The 19,503-nt window shown below is 54.3% G+C and overlaps 1 protein-coding gene across 1 annotated transcript in view; it reads right to left on the bottom strand.

The window, feature by feature from the left end:
• Positions 1-1,838: 1,838 nt before the first annotated feature.
• Positions 1,839-19,503, bottom strand: part of LMOD1 (leiomodin 1) — a 40,527-nt gene continuing 22,862 nt past the window's right edge. The window contains exons 2-3 of the mRNA XM_047703691.1: positions 3,405-4,868; positions 1,839-2,600 (exon numbers count right to left, since the gene is read on the bottom strand). Of these exons, the coding sequence (XP_047559647.1) occupies positions 2,574-2,600; positions 3,405-4,868 (1,491 nt within the window). The 3' untranslated portion in view covers positions 1,839-2,573. The remainder of the gene's footprint in view (positions 2,601-3,404; positions 4,869-19,503) is intronic.

Raw genomic sequence — 19,503 nt, forward strand, 5'->3', positions numbered from 1 at the left:
GGAGACTGCTTGGCCCAGGTCGGTAGGATGCAGCCGGCGACGAGAGACGTGGTTTGCGTACGTGTGCATCAGCTTGTTCAAGTCATTTGCTGCCTTTGACTCTCATTATCTTCCCTGGAAAAGGCGGGATCCGGACGAAGACAGATCCTTTCCGGCTCTTGCAGCCTGGCTTTCAGGATGGGAAACCCTGCAGACGGCCGTCCGCGGAGGCGGACGGGGCAGGTGGGACAGGGTGGGTGCACTACTCCGCAGAAACTGGCCCCGCGAGCGTGGCCCGCTTCCCGCGCTCGGCCGACCCGGAACACGCGGCCGCTCGGTGCCTGGCGCTCCCCCCCCGTCCCTCCCAGGCGGCGGAAGGCGCCCCCCAGACCCGGCGCTGCGTCTCATCTGCCCACCTTCCCTGCCCCACCCCGCGTAGCTCCGGGGCGCCCCTCGTGCGGCCGGAGAAGCCGGACGCGACCTGCCTGCAGATGGCGCTACGGTCCCGCATCAGGTTCGAAGGCACCGGAGGAAGGATGACCTCATCAGTCCGGACATTACACCCCCCAAATCCCCAAGAGGACAATATAGAGAGAGAGAGAGTGTGTGTGTGCGTGTCTGTGTCTGGTCATTGGAACTTTAAGATTTGGAGATCCGTTATTTGGGTTTGGACCGGTCTCATGTCAGGAAAGGAAGGAGGGAGATCTCTCATCAGAAGGAGCTCTAAGAGCAGGAGATCTGAGCTCTCTTTTTATCAGCTGTATGATCATGGACCTGTAGGTAACCTCTCGGGGCTGAACTTGACCTGCAAAATGGAAACCTTCAGAATTGCAAGAGCACCTGAAGCAGCCTGCAGCGTCTTGCTGAGGCCTGGCAACCGCAGACACAGGGTACATGGAAGTACCGGCTGCCCTCAGCTCCGGCTAACACCCTCTGAGGCCCTCTGAGAGTCAGCAGGTGTCTACCTGCCATCTCCTGGGCCCAGCCCTTGTTTTGGTTGTTGGGGTGGACGGGCAAGTGGGTAGAGGGGAAGGGGGTGCAGAGTGTCCCCTGGGATCCAAGCTTTTTGCTCCCACAACTAGCCTGCCTCTGTGTTTGGTCAGGCCTAGCACAGCAATCCTTCTTCCTAGCAGGGACGCCCCCTCCTTCACCCCAAAGATGATGACACTACTGTGCTCCCTGCTGTGGGACAAAACACCGAGACAGAGAAAACTGCCAGTGACCCAGACCCAAAGAGGCTCTTCCACAGTGTCAAGGGGTGCCAGCGCCTGTAAGTCAATCAAATCAGGAAGATGCTTTTGATATACGTGATGGAGGGCACAGGGGCGCAGTTAGGTCAGGAGAGCAGCCTGCAGCTGGAGTGGGGGGTGAGATGGGTCACTGGGCACACTGGTGTGGCGGCTGCTCCCCAAATGGTCATTCACTTCTCTGCCTGCTCAGAGATGGCTGCCTTCCTGGGCTTGTGACTGCTGTGAGGAGCTGGCCCCAAGCCCACAGTGAGGAAGAGTCATGGAATGAGCATTCCCTGAACATGCCTAATATAGCCATCCTAGGGCCCTGTGCTCCACTCTGCCCCGTCACCCCTGAAAGCGGCTCTGGCTAATGATTCCAGGCAGCAGCAATGGTCAGGAGCAGACCCCGGCTAAGGCCTAGTTTCCTTGGCCTGGTCAACCCAGTCAGTGGGGAGCCCTCGACCCCGGCTTGAGTCTTTCCCTCGCACTGGACTTTCTGCAGATATGAACCTGTTACATGGTCAACCTGGGCTGGCATGTCAGGGACCCGGAGCCTCTAGAGTCCTCCATGGGGCCTAAGGTGAGCATCAGGACCCCTCAGGACAGTACAGGGGTGGGGCACGGTCATTCACAACTAAAGGTTTGTATATATTATCAAAATCTTATGGAAAAACAGATACACGGCTATTTATACAACAGCAGGTGGGTGTGAGGGAAATGTCTGCTTTGGCATCAAACCTTCAGGACCAGCTGCTGTCTGTCCCTCTCCTCCCAGCTGGAGCCCACTTCCCACCAGGCCAGCTGCCCCTGCCATGTCCTCTGATCAGCCCAGGAGGGGTCTGAGGGTATCCTCGGCCCCTCCTCCTTCTTCCCTTGGGCCCTCGTGCCCTTCTCAATCTTCTGCCATTGTCCCACACAGAGGGCCACGGGCCCAGCAGCTTTGCCCCAAGGGCTCCTCAGAGGCCTGAATCCTGGCCCTGGAGGGCAGTGGGACTGGGCTGGTTATGTGGTCCTGGTGGGACATCTTTCCTGGATCACAGGCCTTTCGCAACTTGCAGCTGCTTGGGCCCCAGCCATGCCATCTTCTCGGTGACACTCTAAAAGGACTCTTCTTGTCCAGCAACCTCAGCTCCAGGTATAAAAGAAATGTTTGGAGAGCCTCAGAGACAAGAAAAGGAAAGTGAGAAGAGAGAAGGCATCCTTCCTGGAGTGTGGCCAGGCCTCATGCTCTCCCATGGCAGAGTAGGGATATCCACAGCAGGGCAGCAGGGCGTGGGGTGTGGGGCGGGGTCTGTGCAGCCCTGGGAGGCGAGGCCAGGGCAGTCTTGGCATCGGCAGACAGTGCCCCCTGGCAGTCTGGTCTTACTGAAGCAGTTTGGGCACCTCCACCTGTAAGGGCAAAGCAGAGACCGTTTAGAGAAAGGAGCTCAGCAGAGGAGCCTCTAGAATTCATCTGGCCTCCTTCCTTCTGGCAACCAGAGCCCCCCCACAGGTGTCTGTGGAATGAGTAAGTGAGCATTTTCCCTGTCTGTAAAAACTGGATGTCATCCAGTGACCACTAGCATCACAGCTGAGGTTGTCCTTTCTGTCTTGGTGCCTAGCCCCCGATGATGCTGTGGGGCTAGGGTTCGCTGCCGCCATCCCGTCAGATCAGCACGTGGCCGTGGCCTCTGTCGCCTGAAGTGCAGGAAGGTGAAACCTGGAGGAGCAGGGTGGTCTCTAGGGATGGCTCATGTGTCTGTGGCACTGGTTAGTCACAGGGGAGACCCTCCGAGGGCTGAATCTCCCAAAGACCTTTGGGATACACTGATCAGTAGGACTTGGCTGGTCCTGAGAGGAAATTTGTAAAAGGGAGATCATTTTTGTTTTGCGAAGGAAGGAGAGAAGACTTAATGCAGGACCCGAAGTGGAACTACTAGGTAGAGACTGTTTCTCCATTTCCGGGAGACCCTGGTTAAGCTGCAGGGTAGCAAAGTTGGAGGCACAGAGTGAGAGGCTAAAGGAAGCTCCTTACAGGAAAGAGGGAGTCCCCCTCTAAGGGAGACACTGTGGCCTGTCCAGAGGCAGGGGGATAGCTGCGATGGCCGGAGGTGCGGCACAGGCACAGCAGCCTGACAGCCTGCTCTGTCCCCGTTCCCTGGGCAGGCTCGCCCTCCCCTCCAGCCCTTCGGGCCCAGGCCTGCAACTACTTGCCTTCTTGAGCTGCTTGAGGTTGCTGGAGCGAATGGCGGCCAGTAGCTGGTCGCGGGAGTTCTTCTCCTGGACGGGCAGGACTTTGTCTCCCATCTTCCTCTGGGTGGCTGGGGACAATGAGTTCTTCAGGTTCTCCATGATAAGGGGCGGGGCCAAGGGAGGCGGAGGCGGCGGCGGAGCAGCTGGGGTGCCCCCTTTCTTGGGCGAGTTCTTGGGCGAGGCCTTTGGAGATGGCTGGGGGGAGGGTTTGGGGGACCCCTTGGCCAGGGCCCCGAACTTGGGCACCTCCAGCAGATCCTTCTTCTCGCCGCTGGCCTCCTGTGCCTGCCTCTGCTCCTGGAGCCGCTTTTGCCGCTGTTTGTCCATGTTGCGGCTGAGCAGGTTGGTGACTGTCATCCGGGGCCCGGCCAGCTCGAAATGGTAGCCCAGCTTGAGCAGGGTGGTGTTCTCCTTGAGCAGCTTGGCGATCTCCATCTCGGTCTTGCCGCCACAGATGTGCCGCTGGTTGTGGAAGCGGAGTTCCGTCAGTGTGTTGTTCTGGAGGAGGGCCCGGAAGATGGCCAGGATGCCTTTGCCCGTGATGTGGTTAGAGTCCAGGTTCAGGCTGGTGATGGTCTTGTTGGCCTTGAGCATGATGGCGATGGCAAAGGCCACATGGTCATCCGCGCGTGTGTTGGCCAGGGCAAACACCTTCACCACCGTGTTGAACTCCAGGGCCTCGGTGAACCGGACCAAGATCTCATTTGTGATACAGTCTGAGTTGTTGACGTTCACCTCGGTCATCTCTGGGTCATTGTTCTTCACCCTCTCCAGGGGCTCATCAAATATGCTGGGGGCCGCCTCCTCCTCCACCTTGGCAGGCCCTTCAGAGGGCTTGGTGGGGCAAGCTGGGGCTGGTTTCTCCCGCGCTTGGGTCTTGTTCTCTTTTTTGGGTTCTTTTTCACTGACGGACTCATCTTTTTTCACTTTCTCGTCCTCCCTTTTTGTGTCTATGCTCCCGCTTCCTCTTTTCACTCGCTCGTCTTCCTTCTTGCTATCTGCCTTCCTACTCTCCCCTTTTCCCTTCCCGTCGTCCTCTCTCTTGCTTATCTCCTTCTCCTCTCTCTTCTTGTCCTTGTCTCTGCTCGACACTGTGCTCCTGTCACTGCCTTTCTTCTCGTCCTCCTTCCTCGGGGCTGCTGCCTTCTCCTCTCCCTTCGCATCCTTCCCTGCCTCCTTCTTGTCCACAGCAGCCCTGACCCGGCCCTTGTCAATGCCCCTGATGAGCTTCTCCTCCTTGGGCTTCTCTCCGCCTTTGCCATCAGCTTCCTCTTTGTCTCTTGAGAAGCTTTTCTTTAAACCACCCTTCTTTGGCTCCTTCCCCAGGTCTGAGTCCCTTCTGGGGCCCAGGGTTTTTTTGCTGGCATCTCTGCCCCTTTCCTCTCCGTTCTTGGCATCTGTCTTGGTCTCCACTTGCTTGCTTTCCTAAGAATTCAGAAAAGAAAAAGAAACATGAAGATCTGGCTGCAGAGGGAGAGGAGAGAGTATGGGGACAAGTGCGGGGGCCATTTATATAACTGCCCTGGAGCGTCCAAAGGGCAAAGTCCATTGAGAACACCCTGAGAAGGTCTGGGATTCGAGCTGCAGAGAACAGGCTTACATCAGACTCAAGCAAACCTCAGGGTTGCTAGGGGCCTAGAGGAAGACCTGAGGACGTTGTGGCAGGTCCTTCCCCGGGAGGCTTCTCAAACCCAGAGCTGCCCTTTTCTGTCATGGGTGATTTAGCAAGAATCTTTCCAAGTGGTGCTTTGCTGAGCCATGTTGGAACCCGAGGCAAAAGGAAAAATCACTTATGCTGCTCCTGCCTTTATTTAAAATTTTGAATTTTTGGTTGTCATGGATTTTTTTTTTTTGGCATTAAATTCAATTTTAAAAATATCAGCTCACTGCGCTTTTGGGAGCCCCCTTGCATTCTCTGGGCTCGGCTAGTGCCTGGCGTGCCTCACCCCAGCGTTGACCCTGCTTCCAAAGGGAGATGGGTCGGTGGTCCTCAGATGCTGTAATTTCACAGCTAATGCCTTTTCTTTTTTTTTTTTTTTTAAGATTTTATTTATTTATTTGACAGACAGAGATCACAAGTAGGCAGAGAAGCAGGCAGAGAGAGAGGAAGGGAAGCAGGCTCCCTGCCTGGGATCATGACCCTAGCCGAAGGCAGAGGCTTTAACCCACTGAGCCACCCAGGCGCCCCACAGCTAATGCCTTTTCAAAGGAATAAAAAAGTTGGAGTGACCAACATAGGGTTCCTAACATTTTATCTTACCAATTAAAGATATTTATAAATTTGATCTCCCATCATTCTCTCACTAAAATAAAAAGGAGCCTATGATAAAGAAGGCAGACATTAACAGAATAAAGCCCATACGTTTACGTCAGGTATGTGTAGCTTTTCCAAGAGCCCACAGTATTGTCCTTATTTTTTTAGAAAAAACTTTGCTAAGGACCAGCAGCTCTCTGTAAGGGGTCCTGGAGTCCGCTGAGTGAGCTGACCTCAGGAGGACTCTGCCAGATTCCAGATCTAGGATTCCTTGACTCAGCGTGGACCACATAGACAAGGAGAAATTGTTCAGGGGGCCTGGAAGGGAGTCAGCTGAGATGCATGAAAGGCTTGAGTTGTACACACAGCATGGGCCACCCGTACTTCCACGGGGCCATGTGTCTACTTCCATGAAGTTGCAGAAAGTCTGAGCCTTATTTTGAGAGTACTTGCTTCCTACTCCCTTCAGGAGGGCTAAAAAGGCATCAGGATTGCCTACGATTAGATATTAAAACTGTTTGACTATGATAGATACGCCGGAGCAACTGGGACCTCAAGGAATGTCCTTCCTAAAGGTTTCGTTTTGTTTTTAAGAGGAAGAGGCTATGCCCTGATTATTAGGAAAGGTTTTCTTTCTTTCAAGAGTGCACCCCCACCCTGCCTGGACGGAATGGGGAGCTGGTTAGTCCTATGGAAACAGTTTGTACCTGCGCCACAAACACATGCCACCGGGGACCAGCCCTAGGGTTTATTTAGCAGCAAAAGTCCTTGGCTTCTCTGCTAGAATCACAACACACAGCCAAGGGGCACAGGGCCCAGTGAGGCAGGGCCGAGGAATGTGCCCCTTCTCTCCTCCTGCCCTGTGGGGGTAGTTGTGCGGGGGCGAGCACCCTGGGGCTTCAGTGGTGGGGCAAGGGCTGGAGAATGCCCTCTCACACTTTCTCTGGATGTGATCCTTCGTATCACCCTGTCACTGATGGTGACTTTACTGTACCTTGATTTGAAAGGAAGAGGAAGCTTGGAGTAGGCAAACAGAAGGTAAACGGGGAGATCCAATGGGTCAGCCCCTTTAGGACACTCCTAACATCTGTCCATAGCCCAGCCAGGAAATTCCAGCCCACCCCAGCTCACAGTGGTTTCATCTCAAATTCTAGCCACTTCGGGAGCATGGAAGTAAGAACTGGGTGCTGTGGCCTCTCCAGGAGTCCAGCCCATGCTTCAGACTCCTGCCCTCCCCTTCCAAATGCACATGCCCTTGGGGATTTCTCAGTGCCTACTGTGCAGCGCCCAGCTGCCCTCTGCACAGATCCCATGCCTCCCACCGGCCTTACTTACAGGGAAACTGTAGAGACACTAACCAGGGAGACACTAACCAGAGAGACACTAACCAGCAAGTTCAGGAAAAACTGGGTTTCAGGTCTGACCATCTCGCCAGCAGCGGCCAAGTCAATGCAACCTTCTCCAACCTTGCCCATTAGGGGCAAGGCGCTCCTCTCCGCCTGCCCAGCAGCCCTCCAGGTGTGCCTGGGCAGCCCTGCTGCCCCCAGCCTCGCTCAGCAGCTCCTTCCTCTCCTCATCAAACCCATCCAGCTTTCTGACCAGGGCTCCCATTCAGAGCCTTCCTCTGCTCTCCCATCAGGACTCCTTTTCCAGCATTTTAAGCCTCTCTCTGCCCTGACACCCTAGATTCTGACCTACACCCTTGGTCTTCATCCAGGACTACTCTCCACTCCCCCTACCCTTGGGTCCTAGTTGGCTTGGATCTGTCATATGTCTGTTCTTAAGGAGGTGTTCCAGCACTTTAAAAAGAACCTAATGAAAAACAGGCTGGGTGGGGGAGGGGGGGAGAGCTGATTAATCATGGGTTTCCTCCAAATAGCCAGGAATGAGTGGGGCTGGGGCTTGCTGCTGCTTGTGCAGCCATGAGAGCTCAGACGTTGCCTTAAAAGGAGAAGGAGCCCAGCGTCCTCCCAGGGCTGAGATTTCTGGTGAGCGAGCTCCCAGCACATAGCAGAGCTGCCTCCTTCTTGCTTATCTGAAAGTGAGTCCAAGCCAACTTCTTTTGCTTCTAGAACTGGTGGTGCCTCCTGGCGATCTCCTGAGGTTATTTTTCCTTGTCTTTCGTCTCTAGGCCTCTGTTCATCCCTTATAGCGGGAGGGGTTTAGGTTAGATATAACAAAGAACTTCCATAGAGCAAAGGTCCACAGGTGAGAGATCTAAGCAGCAATAATTGTTTTCCCCAGGATGCCTGGGTGGCTCAGTGGGTTAAAGCCTCTGCCTTCGGCCCAGGTCATGATCTCAGGGTCCTGGGATCGAGCCCCACATCGGGCTCTCTGCTCGGCGGGGAGCCTGCTTCCTCCTCTCTCTCTGCCTGCCTCTCTGCCTACCTGTGATCTCTGTCTGTCAAATAAATAAATAAAGTCTTTAAAAAAAAATAATTGTTTTCCCCTTTGGGAAAAGCTTTAGGGTTAGGGGAAGGCCCAGGGGTGATTTCGTAATCCTTCACAGAGGCAGGGGAGTGGAGAGGATAACATCTGAAAACCTCTAACAACCTGTGAGACTTTGCAGGGACCTAGCAATCAGACTCAGCAGTGAGAAGCATCTCTCTCCCCCCATCTGCTCCAGATCTGTGGCCTCATGGTGTTGCTCTGTCGGCCACTTGGGTTGGGATCCCAGTTAAATGCCTTTGACAGGTTCAACATGGCGTCATCTCCCTTACCTTGGGCCTTCAGGTACAACTTCCCCTAGAAGTCTCGTCGATTGACCAGAGAAGAGAACATTTTACCACCTTCATCGCCAAAGGGGGAGAGGAAAAGATTTGTCTATAGGGAAGTCCCTAGAAAATGAGAACTTGCCGAGGGAAGGCCAAACCCCCTGTGTGTGCCGCGCTGAGCCCTCGGCCCACTGGTGCCTATTAGCTCATTAGACCACCACCGAGGCCCTATCTTTCCTTCCTCTGACGCACCGCCTGCAGGGTGACCCTGCCTGAGGCCGATGCAAAGGGGGGAGTCTGCAGACCTCCCTGGGGCCCAGCACCAAGACCAGATGAACCTGGGGGAAAACTTCTCAAACGGGACACGGAAAGGCCTGGGTCTGTCGAGTTCGCTCCAGCCCCTGGCCCAGGCGGGGGCAGAGCCAAGGAGGGCAGGGGTGACTGGCAGTGGCTGCGCCCCTCACATTGACCCCACTGCCATGGATCCAGCATATCTGCTCCACCCCCAAAGCAAGTCCGAGGTGATGTCAATTCAGATGAGACAGACAGCCTCAGACCTTCCGTCTGGAAGCATCGACAGTGCAGCAGCTCAGGCTCTGGGCTCAGGGCTCAGGGCAGGGACTCTGGGGTCTGTAGCTCTGCTTTCAGTAGACTCTTTTCCAGGCCTGAGCTGAAGTCCTGAGGACACAGAGGCCTCAGGGTCCAAGTTCATGAGAACCGGCATTTTTCACTTGGCTCTGATCAGCAGCCTGCCTCTTGTCTCCCGTGGATCAGCTTATATTTCATAGGAGAGCATGGGGAAAATCTGCGGTGCTTCCTAGTCCCCCCAGTGTTCCAACTTCCCACTGTATCTCCCTCCTGGTCCTGCGCCAGTGCTCCCCACCAGCCCTCAGCCTGCCTCCAAGCCCAAGATCGTGTTCCCCTGCTTCTCCCACGAAGCTGGCCCCGTAGGGCTCTGGGGCCCTGGCCCCACTCACTCCAGCCATCTGGAGACCTGGTATCAGGCACCACAGCTTCCAGGGTCATCCGTCTGCAAGAGGAGGGTACGGAGGGGCTGGCCGCAGGCCTGAGAGTGAGCCAGAGGTCCCCTGAGAGAACAGACCCTGACGTGGCTGGGGTCAAGGGCAGGGCAGGTAGCAGGTAGCGGGGGCCTAGGGCTTGTGGGGACCAAGAAGCTTCCCTCCCTGTAGCCTCCTGCTCATTCCGCCTGGAACAGCAACTCTTTTGTAACTCTCCCCCAAGAAGAAAGATTCTAGATTGTCCTGACAGGAAGTTTCAGGAAGAGCAGCTGCCATTTGGGGGGAAGTATCATTCCTGGAGCTGGCAGTCCTGGGGAAGGACAGCAAGGCCCATTTCCCTTGGTGGTCTGCGGGCCAGGAGTCATTCCCTGGGGGCTTAAGCCAGCTCCTGAAACAGAGCTTCAGGGTTTTTTTTGTTGTCCTTTTGTTTTGTTTTGTTTTTTTGAGTAGGCTCTATGCCCAATGTAGGGCTTGAATTCATGACCCCGAGGTCAAGAGTCACATGCTCTGCTGACTGAGCCAACCAGGCTCCCCTGGTCTTCCTTCCTTCTTTGTTTTAATCGAAGCCTAGTACACACACGATGTTACATCAGCTCCCGATGCACACACGGCGGTTTGACAATTCTGTACGTTACGCAGTAGAGCGCCGGATCCTGAAACCACTGAGACTACCCCGAGAGCTGCAGGTTCCCACCGGAGCTGTCCGGAAAGCTGGGATTCCTCCTAACGCGTCCTCCCTATGGTGGTGGGGGAATTGATGGGCTCTGCAGGCAGCTGGCCTGTGTGCAAATCCCAACCCTGCCCTCGACTAGCTGCGTGGTCTTGGGCGGGTTACAGACCTCCTGCGAACCTGTCGTCTCATATGCTGCATGAAACTGACCCATCTGGAGCTCGTCATTAGCTTGCAAGTGGTGCAAGGAGACTTCCACAAGGTGCCTGCCTGGTCCCGAGAAGGGCTTGAAGCGGAGATCAGCTGCGGGGAAGCCCAGCTCTCGCTGTGAGAAGTGCTTAAGCCCCACGGCAGGCAGGAGGGCTCGTCCTGCCCCCAGCCTCCTTGCTTAGTATCTTTGTGTTATTTAGAAGGGCGAGATGAAGCACTCACCCAGTGGTCAGTGGCACTGCATTTCGTACTTCTCCGTTGGAAGTGAAATGACCATGTCTCAAACCCTGGAGAGCTAGAAGCTGGGAAGGGACCAGGTCGCTTGGGGAGTTCTCCCCAACGCCTCCCCGCAATCCCATGGTGACAGAGGTAGGGGTGGAGTGGCCTGGGGACAGGTGTTCCCAACCCCACAGGGGACCACTAGCACCAGGGTCCTACAAGCATTGGGGCCTGTGTGGGCCTGGGGGTTCTCAAGAGCCAGCCCCTCCAAACTCCTCCTGTGACCTCACTCATTTAGCCGTCCTGACTTCACCCATCAGGAGGTGTAGGTCACCGCCATCTTGGGGACAGATGCTACAGAAGCCAGTCCCGCCCACACAGCTTAGAGGGATGGCAGGCAGGGCGACGATCTGATGTCAACGTGCTTGGGCAGATGGTGCTGAGGCAGGGGACCCTGATGGCAGAGAGTTACTGCTTCAGCTGACACCATCCCTTCAGGCTGAAGCTGCAGCCTCCCTAAAAAGGCCTGACAGCCCCTTTCTCAACCATTCCCAGACTGAAGTTCCCTGGCTCCTGTTCTGGCCATGGCTCAGGGACAAGGTCTTGGCATCTCCCAGAAACCCCCTTTTTTGGTTATCCCAGCCCTGGCCCTTTTCAGATCATTCCAGGTCTGCTTCCCCTATTTCAAAGCCCCCAGTGTAGGGAAACATTGTCTCCTCTGGCCCTTGCCGAATGCGCTTCGAGGAATCCCCTTCTATTCATCCCTTGTAGCTGTTCAGGGGTCTGTGGGGAGACTGGGACCCCAGAGGATGAGCTCAAGAAGGAGGAAGACAATGGGGAATGGGGCAGAGTAGGGCTTTAACCTCATCTCCTTGGGTTCACACCTCTGGGAACATAATTTGGGGGTGTTCAAGGCTTTATACACAAAGATCCATGTGTACAATCAGTTCCTGCCCGTAACTGGAGTATAGTTAATCCCCTAAGGGGACATCTGGGTGGCTCAGTCAGGGTCTGCCTTCGACTCAGATCATGATCCCAGGGTCCTAGGATCAGTACCACATCGGGCTCCTTGCTCAGCAGGGAGCCTGCTTCTCCCTCTGCCTGCCACTCCCTCTGCCTGTGCTCTCTCTCTCTCTAATAAATAAATAAATAAATAAAATATTTAAAACAAAACTCCCCCCCAAATGAAATTCCTAATTTTAGGGTGAGGGTTAGACCATCTAATATGGGGGCTGCAGAGCCGTCTTCTCACCAGGCCTTCCGGGACTCTGATGACTGCATGTCTGGAGGCCTCAGCCCCTGAGCAGGGCAGGAGGGAGGGTGACAATGCCCAGCCTGGGGGCCTGCCCATCACAGGCGCCTCTGTAAGTGCTTGTTGAGATGAGAACAGAGTAGACCAGTCCCAAATAAACTGCCAGGAGGACAGCAGAAACGGGCAGGTGTCAGGCTTGGGGAGAACCCCTCCAGGTGACCCTGGTCGGACCCCTCAATACCAGGGACCAGCAGATGGCTCAGCCCTCTTCTGCTCCCAGCCTGAAGTCCTGTGGCTTGATAGTGTGAGAGCTAATCTACACCTAATTGACCTGGCAAGCAATGTTGGAGGCTTGGACCCCTTGGTCCCCCAAAAGAATGTGGGCCAAAAAGAGCCTCCAACCTGACCAGGGCTCCAGAAGGGTCATCTAGGGCACCTCCCTAGGGGAACGTGAGCACCTGGCTAGCTCTGAGCTGAGAAGCCCAGGCTCATGTAGTCACAGAGCTAAGAAAAGCTGTTCCCTGCAGGCATCCCAGATGCCCCTTGCTTCCTTGTCCCCACCCTGCTTGGTCTCTCTCTCTGGCTTGCCCAACTCTCCAGGACCAGCCTGCTGGGGGCATGTGAATCAACTCTCAGGGTATTGGACAGACTCCAGACCCCCTAGCAGGGTGCTCACAGCTGGTTGCACCAAGGGTCTGGGAATGGCAGCAAGCTTGCTGGGGAAGGGCAAGGCAAACTCGGGCTATCCCTTTACCCAGTGAAGAAACTACACTCCCAACACCGAAGGAGCTTGCTTCATGGTTTTGAGCTCTTGATTTCTAAAGGGCATGTTCCCCACCCCTGGCGGCCAGTCCGCTGGAGAAGTCAAGTTCAATCCTAGTCAAGTTCAGTCCTCTTCCCCAAATCCTTAGCTCACAACAGCTTTCCTCTCCAGCAAAGCCATCGCTGTAGTAATTCGGGCTCATCGACGTGCTATTGGCCATGCTTCCCACGGAGTTCAGAATTCCCGCAGTCCTGTGCCGCTCTGCACTTGAGCTGCCATCAGATCCCTGGTTCGCAGGAGAAGAAACGCAAGCCCAAGATCACACGGCTATTACGCAAGGAAGCAAGGACTCGGGTTCTAGAGTCTGAACTTACGTCTATATTCCCCCGTGGTGCGTGAGTGGGCTGCACGCCGAGGCATTCTTTCAGCCAGATGCCTCGTGCAGAGATAGCCCCGCACCGAAATAACATAAATAACAATAACCGCGGCCACCATTTATTTAGCGTTTATAAGGTGGGAGATGCTGTGCTAAGTGCTTGACCTAAGTCACCCATCGAATTCACTCCTCTGCACTGCCACCAGAGGAGGGCACGGCTTGGAGAGATCTCAGCCTTCTGGGGAGGAAGCATGGGGGAAGCCTGGCAGGGGTGGGGACTCTCGTCTAGCTGGCGGGTAGGAGCCGGAGCCCTCATAATCAGAAAGGTCTTCCTTTCCCACTGTTCTCGAAGAGCTTTGCTCACGGTCTTCGTGACCATAACATTATGTTAGCATCCTAGAAATACACCACAGAAAATTCACCCACTTTTGGACGGTGTTGCTCAGGAGCAGTTAAGGCTTCTGGGGGTCAGTGGTAACGTTTTCTCCATTTTGCAGATGGTGTCATTCTTAAACAAGTTACTGGAGTTCAAGCTTAGATCTCCTGGGTTCTAAAGAGATCATGCTCTTAACTCCCATGTTACACTCCCTACAGTCAGACACTAAAGAATGAATGAATGCCAGGCTCCTGCCAGGTGCCCCTGGAAAAGCATATGACACAGACCTGGAGTTTGCCCCCTGGCCATCTGATCATTGGGTCCTATGCACGCTTGAAGAGTGACAACTCTGCCAGGTGCTGGGCTCAGCTCTGGGGACGCAGAGATGGCTGGGCAGGCATCTCCCAGAGCTGGAAAGGCACCTGGCATTCTCTTGGATTTCATGTCCAGGCTAGAAGGAGGGGCCAGTGGACAGGAAGGGCCCATGGCTCTCACTAAGGCAGAGTTAAGGGGAAGACAGCTTCATGAGAATAACAATCAAGGTGCCGAGATGGGGAAACCATCGGTCAGGATTGGAAGAAGAAACCCAAAGGGTACGAGGAAGGTGGCGATGACTAGAAGCCTGGGAGGAGGGCTAGAGGAGGGCTGGCTGCATGGGATAAGGAGCCACCGGGCTTTGCCGACAGAGATGAGCACGAGGTCTGAGCAAGTCCTCACGGCAAGGGAATGCATGTGGACCGCAGAGCCAGGCCGTCGCACCAAGGAAGCTTCCCTATGCCAGGAGACAGACACCCGAGCTGCTCCTGAAGGAGGAGGAGGAGGAGTTTTCGAAGCAGGGAAGGAGACTTGCAGCCCAAGGAAGAGGCTCCGCTCCCTTCTGCAACCTCACCCGCTCTGCCCTGCCTCCCAAGCCCCATCCTCCAGCTTGGATCCTTCACTGAGGTTCCACACCCCATTCTCAGCTGGTTCACCTCTGAAACAATGAAGCACACCACGTGCTCTGCTCTGGGAAGTCACCCCAGGTGCCCCAGCCCCAGCCCCAACTCCTGGTCTTGGCTGCTATCACTCTGTCCCTTTGTCCGTCTCTCCTACAGGACTGCAGCCAGGAAGTGGGCCTTCTTAGCCACTGGGTCCCCCACAGATAGCATGGAGCCCAGTAGATGTTTGGAACAGAGCTGTGGAATGAACGAGCGGATGAGTAAATGAGGCCACCAAAGGGAGCCAAATGTTAGTTTTGGAAGGATGAAGATCTAGAAAGCTTGTGGAATGAGGAGCTGAGCACAAGTTACAGAAGTGGTGAGAACAAATGCCACTGAGGTTGATGTTGGAGGTGAAGAGGGGGCGTTCCCACCACTCACACCGGCAGAGACAGATTCCAAGGCTGAAATGCTAGTGGGCTCAGCCTCCAGTCTGGCCAGGTTGGAGAGCCCTGAATGTCCGCCTTCTCAGCCTGGTCCGGATTTGTTACATATCCCCAACCCTGTATCCCAGTACTGGGGTGTGGGGGGAGGAGGGCCTCCTTGAGCAGAGGACCTGTTCCGAGGCCCAGAGCGGGCTGAGTCCGACAAGGGGCTGGGGTACTGGGACAGTGAATGCATGTGATTCCCCCCCAACTTCTGGAAAGGCAACCCAGGGCCCTGCCACTCAGCAGGGATAGCTGTAGAGCATTTTGAGACTACTCATATCATATCCTAGGAGGCCAGGACTGAGACAGGTTCTTGGTCAGTCCCCATGGCTGCATTGCCCTCTGTTCAGTCTGCATCCTCTGCTTGTGGCTCTTCTGGCTCCCTGTCCCTTCCCTCCTGGCACTGGGTCCGGATCAGGCCGGCCCAAAGCCAGGTTTGACCATTGGGCGCACCCCTGTGTATGTTACACTTCCTGGAGTCCACACCCGGAAGGCCTCTTGGATCTGCAGCTGCCTTGGCCTTGCAGCCTTGAGGATATCCAGAGCTGGAGGGGAAGGAGGTAGGAGCCGAGAGGCAGTTAGGCCAGCCAGGCCAGCACCCAGGGCCTGCCCGCCAGTGACATTCCTTAAAGGAATGCAGTAAACAAGCAGAAGCCCAGCCCCACGGGGCCAGAGGTGGGAGGCTAGGGGTGGGAGTGGAGAGCAGTGACAGCCATTTTCTTCTTCATCTTCACCACTTTATCCCAAAGGATGGGGCAGCCGGGGAGAGGTCAAGTTTGTTTTACCAAACCGGAGATGTGCTCGCTTTAGGCCAAGGAGCTCGCCCTCAGAACTGTCATCCATTAGCTAGTTTCCTTAGTGACCTCTCTGGGCCACTACTGGAAACCCGATCTTTCAGGACAAGGCTAGAATCCCCTTAATAACTCAGTTCTCGTCCAGACCCACTGCTGAGCCCCTTGCTGCTGAGCAAGAGTGAGACTTCACAGCTGCTAAATGTTACCTACTAAGCGGGGAGGGGGAACACCAAAAAAATTTAAATTCAGAATTTCCTCCCTTTTCAAGGCTGAATAATACTCCGTTGTAGCTATATACCACATTTGGTTTATTTATTCAGCCATGGAGAGGCACTGGAAGTATTCCCACCTTTTTTGCGATTCTGCACAACACTGCTATGAACATGTATGTGCCAATATCTGCTCAAGTCCAGGCTTTCAGTTCTCTTGGGTCTCTAACCAGAAGTGACATTGTTGGAATGTGACCCAAATTCTGACTTCTCTGCACCATCTACCTTGGCTGCTTCACCTCTGGTCCTATCCGGCGTGTTAACCACATTCTTGCAAATCCTTCACCAGGGTCACACCCACTGGCCAAAGCCCCAGCGTTGAACTTGACCAATTCCATGCCCATGCCACACCACTTCACAGGCTGCTGGGCCACGCATGGCAAGCAGCCCACCACTCCCCTCCCCCAGAGCAGACCACTGCCCTCCACTCCCGCAGCCTTGCCTCCTGGGTGACATCAATGCCGAGCCCTCATTCTAGAGTTAGAAGGCCAAGGTTCTAGTCTTTGCTTTTACGCAAAGGATGTGGGACGTGGGGATGATAACCCTTCTCAAGGTTCTGAACCTCCAGTGAAGTGCTATGTGGGAGGTATTTGCAGCAGTGCCGAATGTGCTGGAAGTTTGCAGTAAAAGTTAGCTGTCATGGTCTAGTTTCCCTGAGTTACAGCTCTGTCTTGGTTCTCCCATAGCATCCATTTGAAGCTCTCAGTTCTCACCCCACTCTACCCCATTCTCAGCAGACCATCTTCCCTACTTCCTTCCCTGGAATCAACAGAAACCAACCGTGGGAATTCAACTTCCCACCAACCCTCCTACCATCTCACCACCATGTTTACCTCTTCCCCTCTCCCCCGTCTCCCTCACCCCAGTCCCAGGAAGGATGAGGCACCTCTTGTTCTGTCCCAGGCTCACCCTGATATGGGTTCTGGCTCCCACACTCTCTTCCATGGCCCTCACATGCCCACATCTCTCCCAGGTCAATCAAATCTGTGCCTTGACCCCACAGTGCCTCTGGGTGCTATGCTGTTGATAGCCTTTTTTTTTTTTTTTTAAGATTTTATTTATTTAAGAGAGATAGGGAAAGCATGAGAGAGAGAGAGAGAAAAAAAGAGAGAGAGAGTGAGAGACCAAGCGCATGAGCGGGATGGGGAGAGGGGCAGAGCGAGAGGGAGAAGCAGACTCCCCCACGAGCAGGGAGCCCAACACAGGACTCAATCCCAGGACGCTGAGATACTGACTTGAGCCAAAGGCAGACACTTAACCAGCTGAGCCACCAGGTGCCCAATAGCCTTTTATACCCAAACTTCCCCCAAAGAGTTCTTGTAAAATCCCTACTCATTCCCAGATCTAACACAATCTCACCTCAGCCACAACATTCCATGGAAATTAGTTTCATCCAGATCATTACTGACTAAATTGCTAAATCAGATTTGTATCTTGTATTCTTCATCCTGCCTAATTGCTTGGGAATGCTTGGGAATTGCATGCCTCTTAAATGTGGGTGCTTTCATGGTCTTTGAAGCCTCCTTTGCTTTCATTTTTAGACCCACTCTTGGGGTGACCTGATCCACTCCGAGGGCATGAGTTGTGTTCTGTGTTACGCTATTGCCGGAAGCTGTTTTCCTGGGCTGGACACCACGGTGGACGCTCAGACCCTTGTATCCAACTGTCTTCAAACATCCTGGTGTGTGTGTCCCCACGGGTCTCAAAAACTGAGCTCCCCACCCCCTCCCGTCTTCCCACCACCATGCCCACTCCTGCTCCGTTCCCTGTCTTGGTGGTGGCTCAGATCAGAAATCCTGCTGGGAAGAGGATAGAAGGAGCATGTGGGGAGAGGCAATGTGGACCCCTCTGTACTCATGCATCCCTTCTCCTCCAACCCAAGGGCTTGGGGTGGGATGGGAGGCTGTGTAATCCATTTAACTGATAAAAGATGGTCTTATCCCCTTACCTCCTACACACAGATGACGCTACTCCTTACCACCGCTCTGATCAACCCCTCCTCTGACCTCACCGATGCGTCCCCGCAGCTGTCACCTCTCTCTGGGCTTTACCGCAGCCCCCTTCACGCTGGCTTTGCTGCTCTCCTCCAGGACAATCCCCACACCACAGCGACTCTGCTGAAGCACAGATCTGGCATTTCACTTACTTGCCCAAACCTTCCAGTGGTTCTCCAGTGCTATTCTGACCCACCAGCCCATCCTCACCTGGCTGCTGACTGCCCTGTCTCACCCTTCCTGCCGGCTCAATCCTGCTCTGTGCTCTTGATTCTGGCACCAAGCCAGTTCCTGGGCGTTTGCAGTGATGTCCTCTACTTGGAAAGCTTGTCCTCCTTCATTTCTCCTGGTAAATCCTTACCTCAATTCTTAACCTGGAAAGGTTTTAGCTTAGATCTTTAATTCATCTGGGTTTTATTTTGGAGGGTGATGTGAGATCGTAATCTGTTCTTGAAACAGATATCTAATGTCTGAATTACATTTATGATGAAAAAACCCCAAAAGTTGTTTTATTAAAAAAAAGAAAATTTTCTTTAAATAATTCAATTTCATAGCAAGAATAAGAAGAAGGAGGGGGAGGGGGAAGGGAGAAGGGGAGGTGGGGAAGGAAGGAAGGAAGGGAAAGGAAAGGAAAGGAAAGGAAAGGAAAGGAAAGGAAGGGAGGGAGACCAAGACCCCTTAGGCCAGTGGCAGGAGGAAGGCATGGAAGGGATGGAAGGCGACAGAGAGATGGGTGGTGACTCCCCCCCCATGCAGCCCAGCTGGGCTGTTGCAAGATCTGTCATGGAGCCTGACCTCACCCGGTTCAGTTCCAGCGATTTCGAAGTTAGCCTATGATAAATATTATGCCGAGCAGAAGGGCCAGAAGAGTCTCAGGCACTGCCTCCAACTCCAGTGTAAACAGAAACACAGTTCACTTTTACCTCCCAGGACGCGCTCTGGCAGAGTGGAGTGGTGGCTAAGGAAAGGATAGTGTGTTTGGGAACCTGGGAAATAACATCTTCTGATGCAGTCCAGCTCAGGACCAGGCTTCACGTGGGGAGCAAATACCATCCATTGTAGTTTCTGCATTGCCCTTATAAGTGAATGGGAGGGAAGGAATATTCTGGAAAAGAGAGGGATGTGCAAACCTGGGTGTTTGGGCTTTTGCACTGAACGTTTCACCAGACTCTGCCAGAGGGTATGATGCTCCTTGACGGCTCTGTCTTTAAGGGTGAGGATGTCTTGTGAAAGGGACAGTAAATAGGAGAAGCAGCTGGGACGGTGAGGAGTGGCTCTTTGGTTCTTAGTCCCCTCCAAGGAGCCCAAGGAGTCCAGTGCCAAAAGGCACTGGCAAGCAAGGGAGGGCGAGAATGTCTACTTTTCACCAAGACCCTTACTCCTCCCACCGAGGGTGTCTGCATTTTACGGTCAGTGGGGAGAGGTGGGAAGGCAGGGTGGGGGCCAGGGTTCAAGGTGAAGGGGTTGCTTTATGGCTTGTGCTGGCCAGACCTTCACAGGAAGCTGTTTGGGTTTCTTTCTGGAACCCTACTGTGGAGCTTCTCTGTGATGAAGGACCAGATCCAGTGCTCCCTCAGACCTATGTGTTTTGCCAACTGGTCTGGTGACTCATACTGGGAGGCTTGCAGCAAACCGCATTTTTGGAGAAGCCGGGAAATCTCTTTGTAGAGACAAACACGGCCCTTTAGCGCTCCACACTCTGAAATGCCTACTTTCTGCTTCTTTACTTCATCCCAGCACAGACA

The sequence above is a fragment of the Lutra lutra genome, chromosome 15 (assembly GCF_902655055.1).
Source record: "Lutra lutra chromosome 15, mLutLut1.2, whole genome shotgun sequence".
NCBI lineage: Eukaryota > Metazoa > Chordata > Mammalia > Carnivora > Mustelidae > Lutra > Lutra lutra.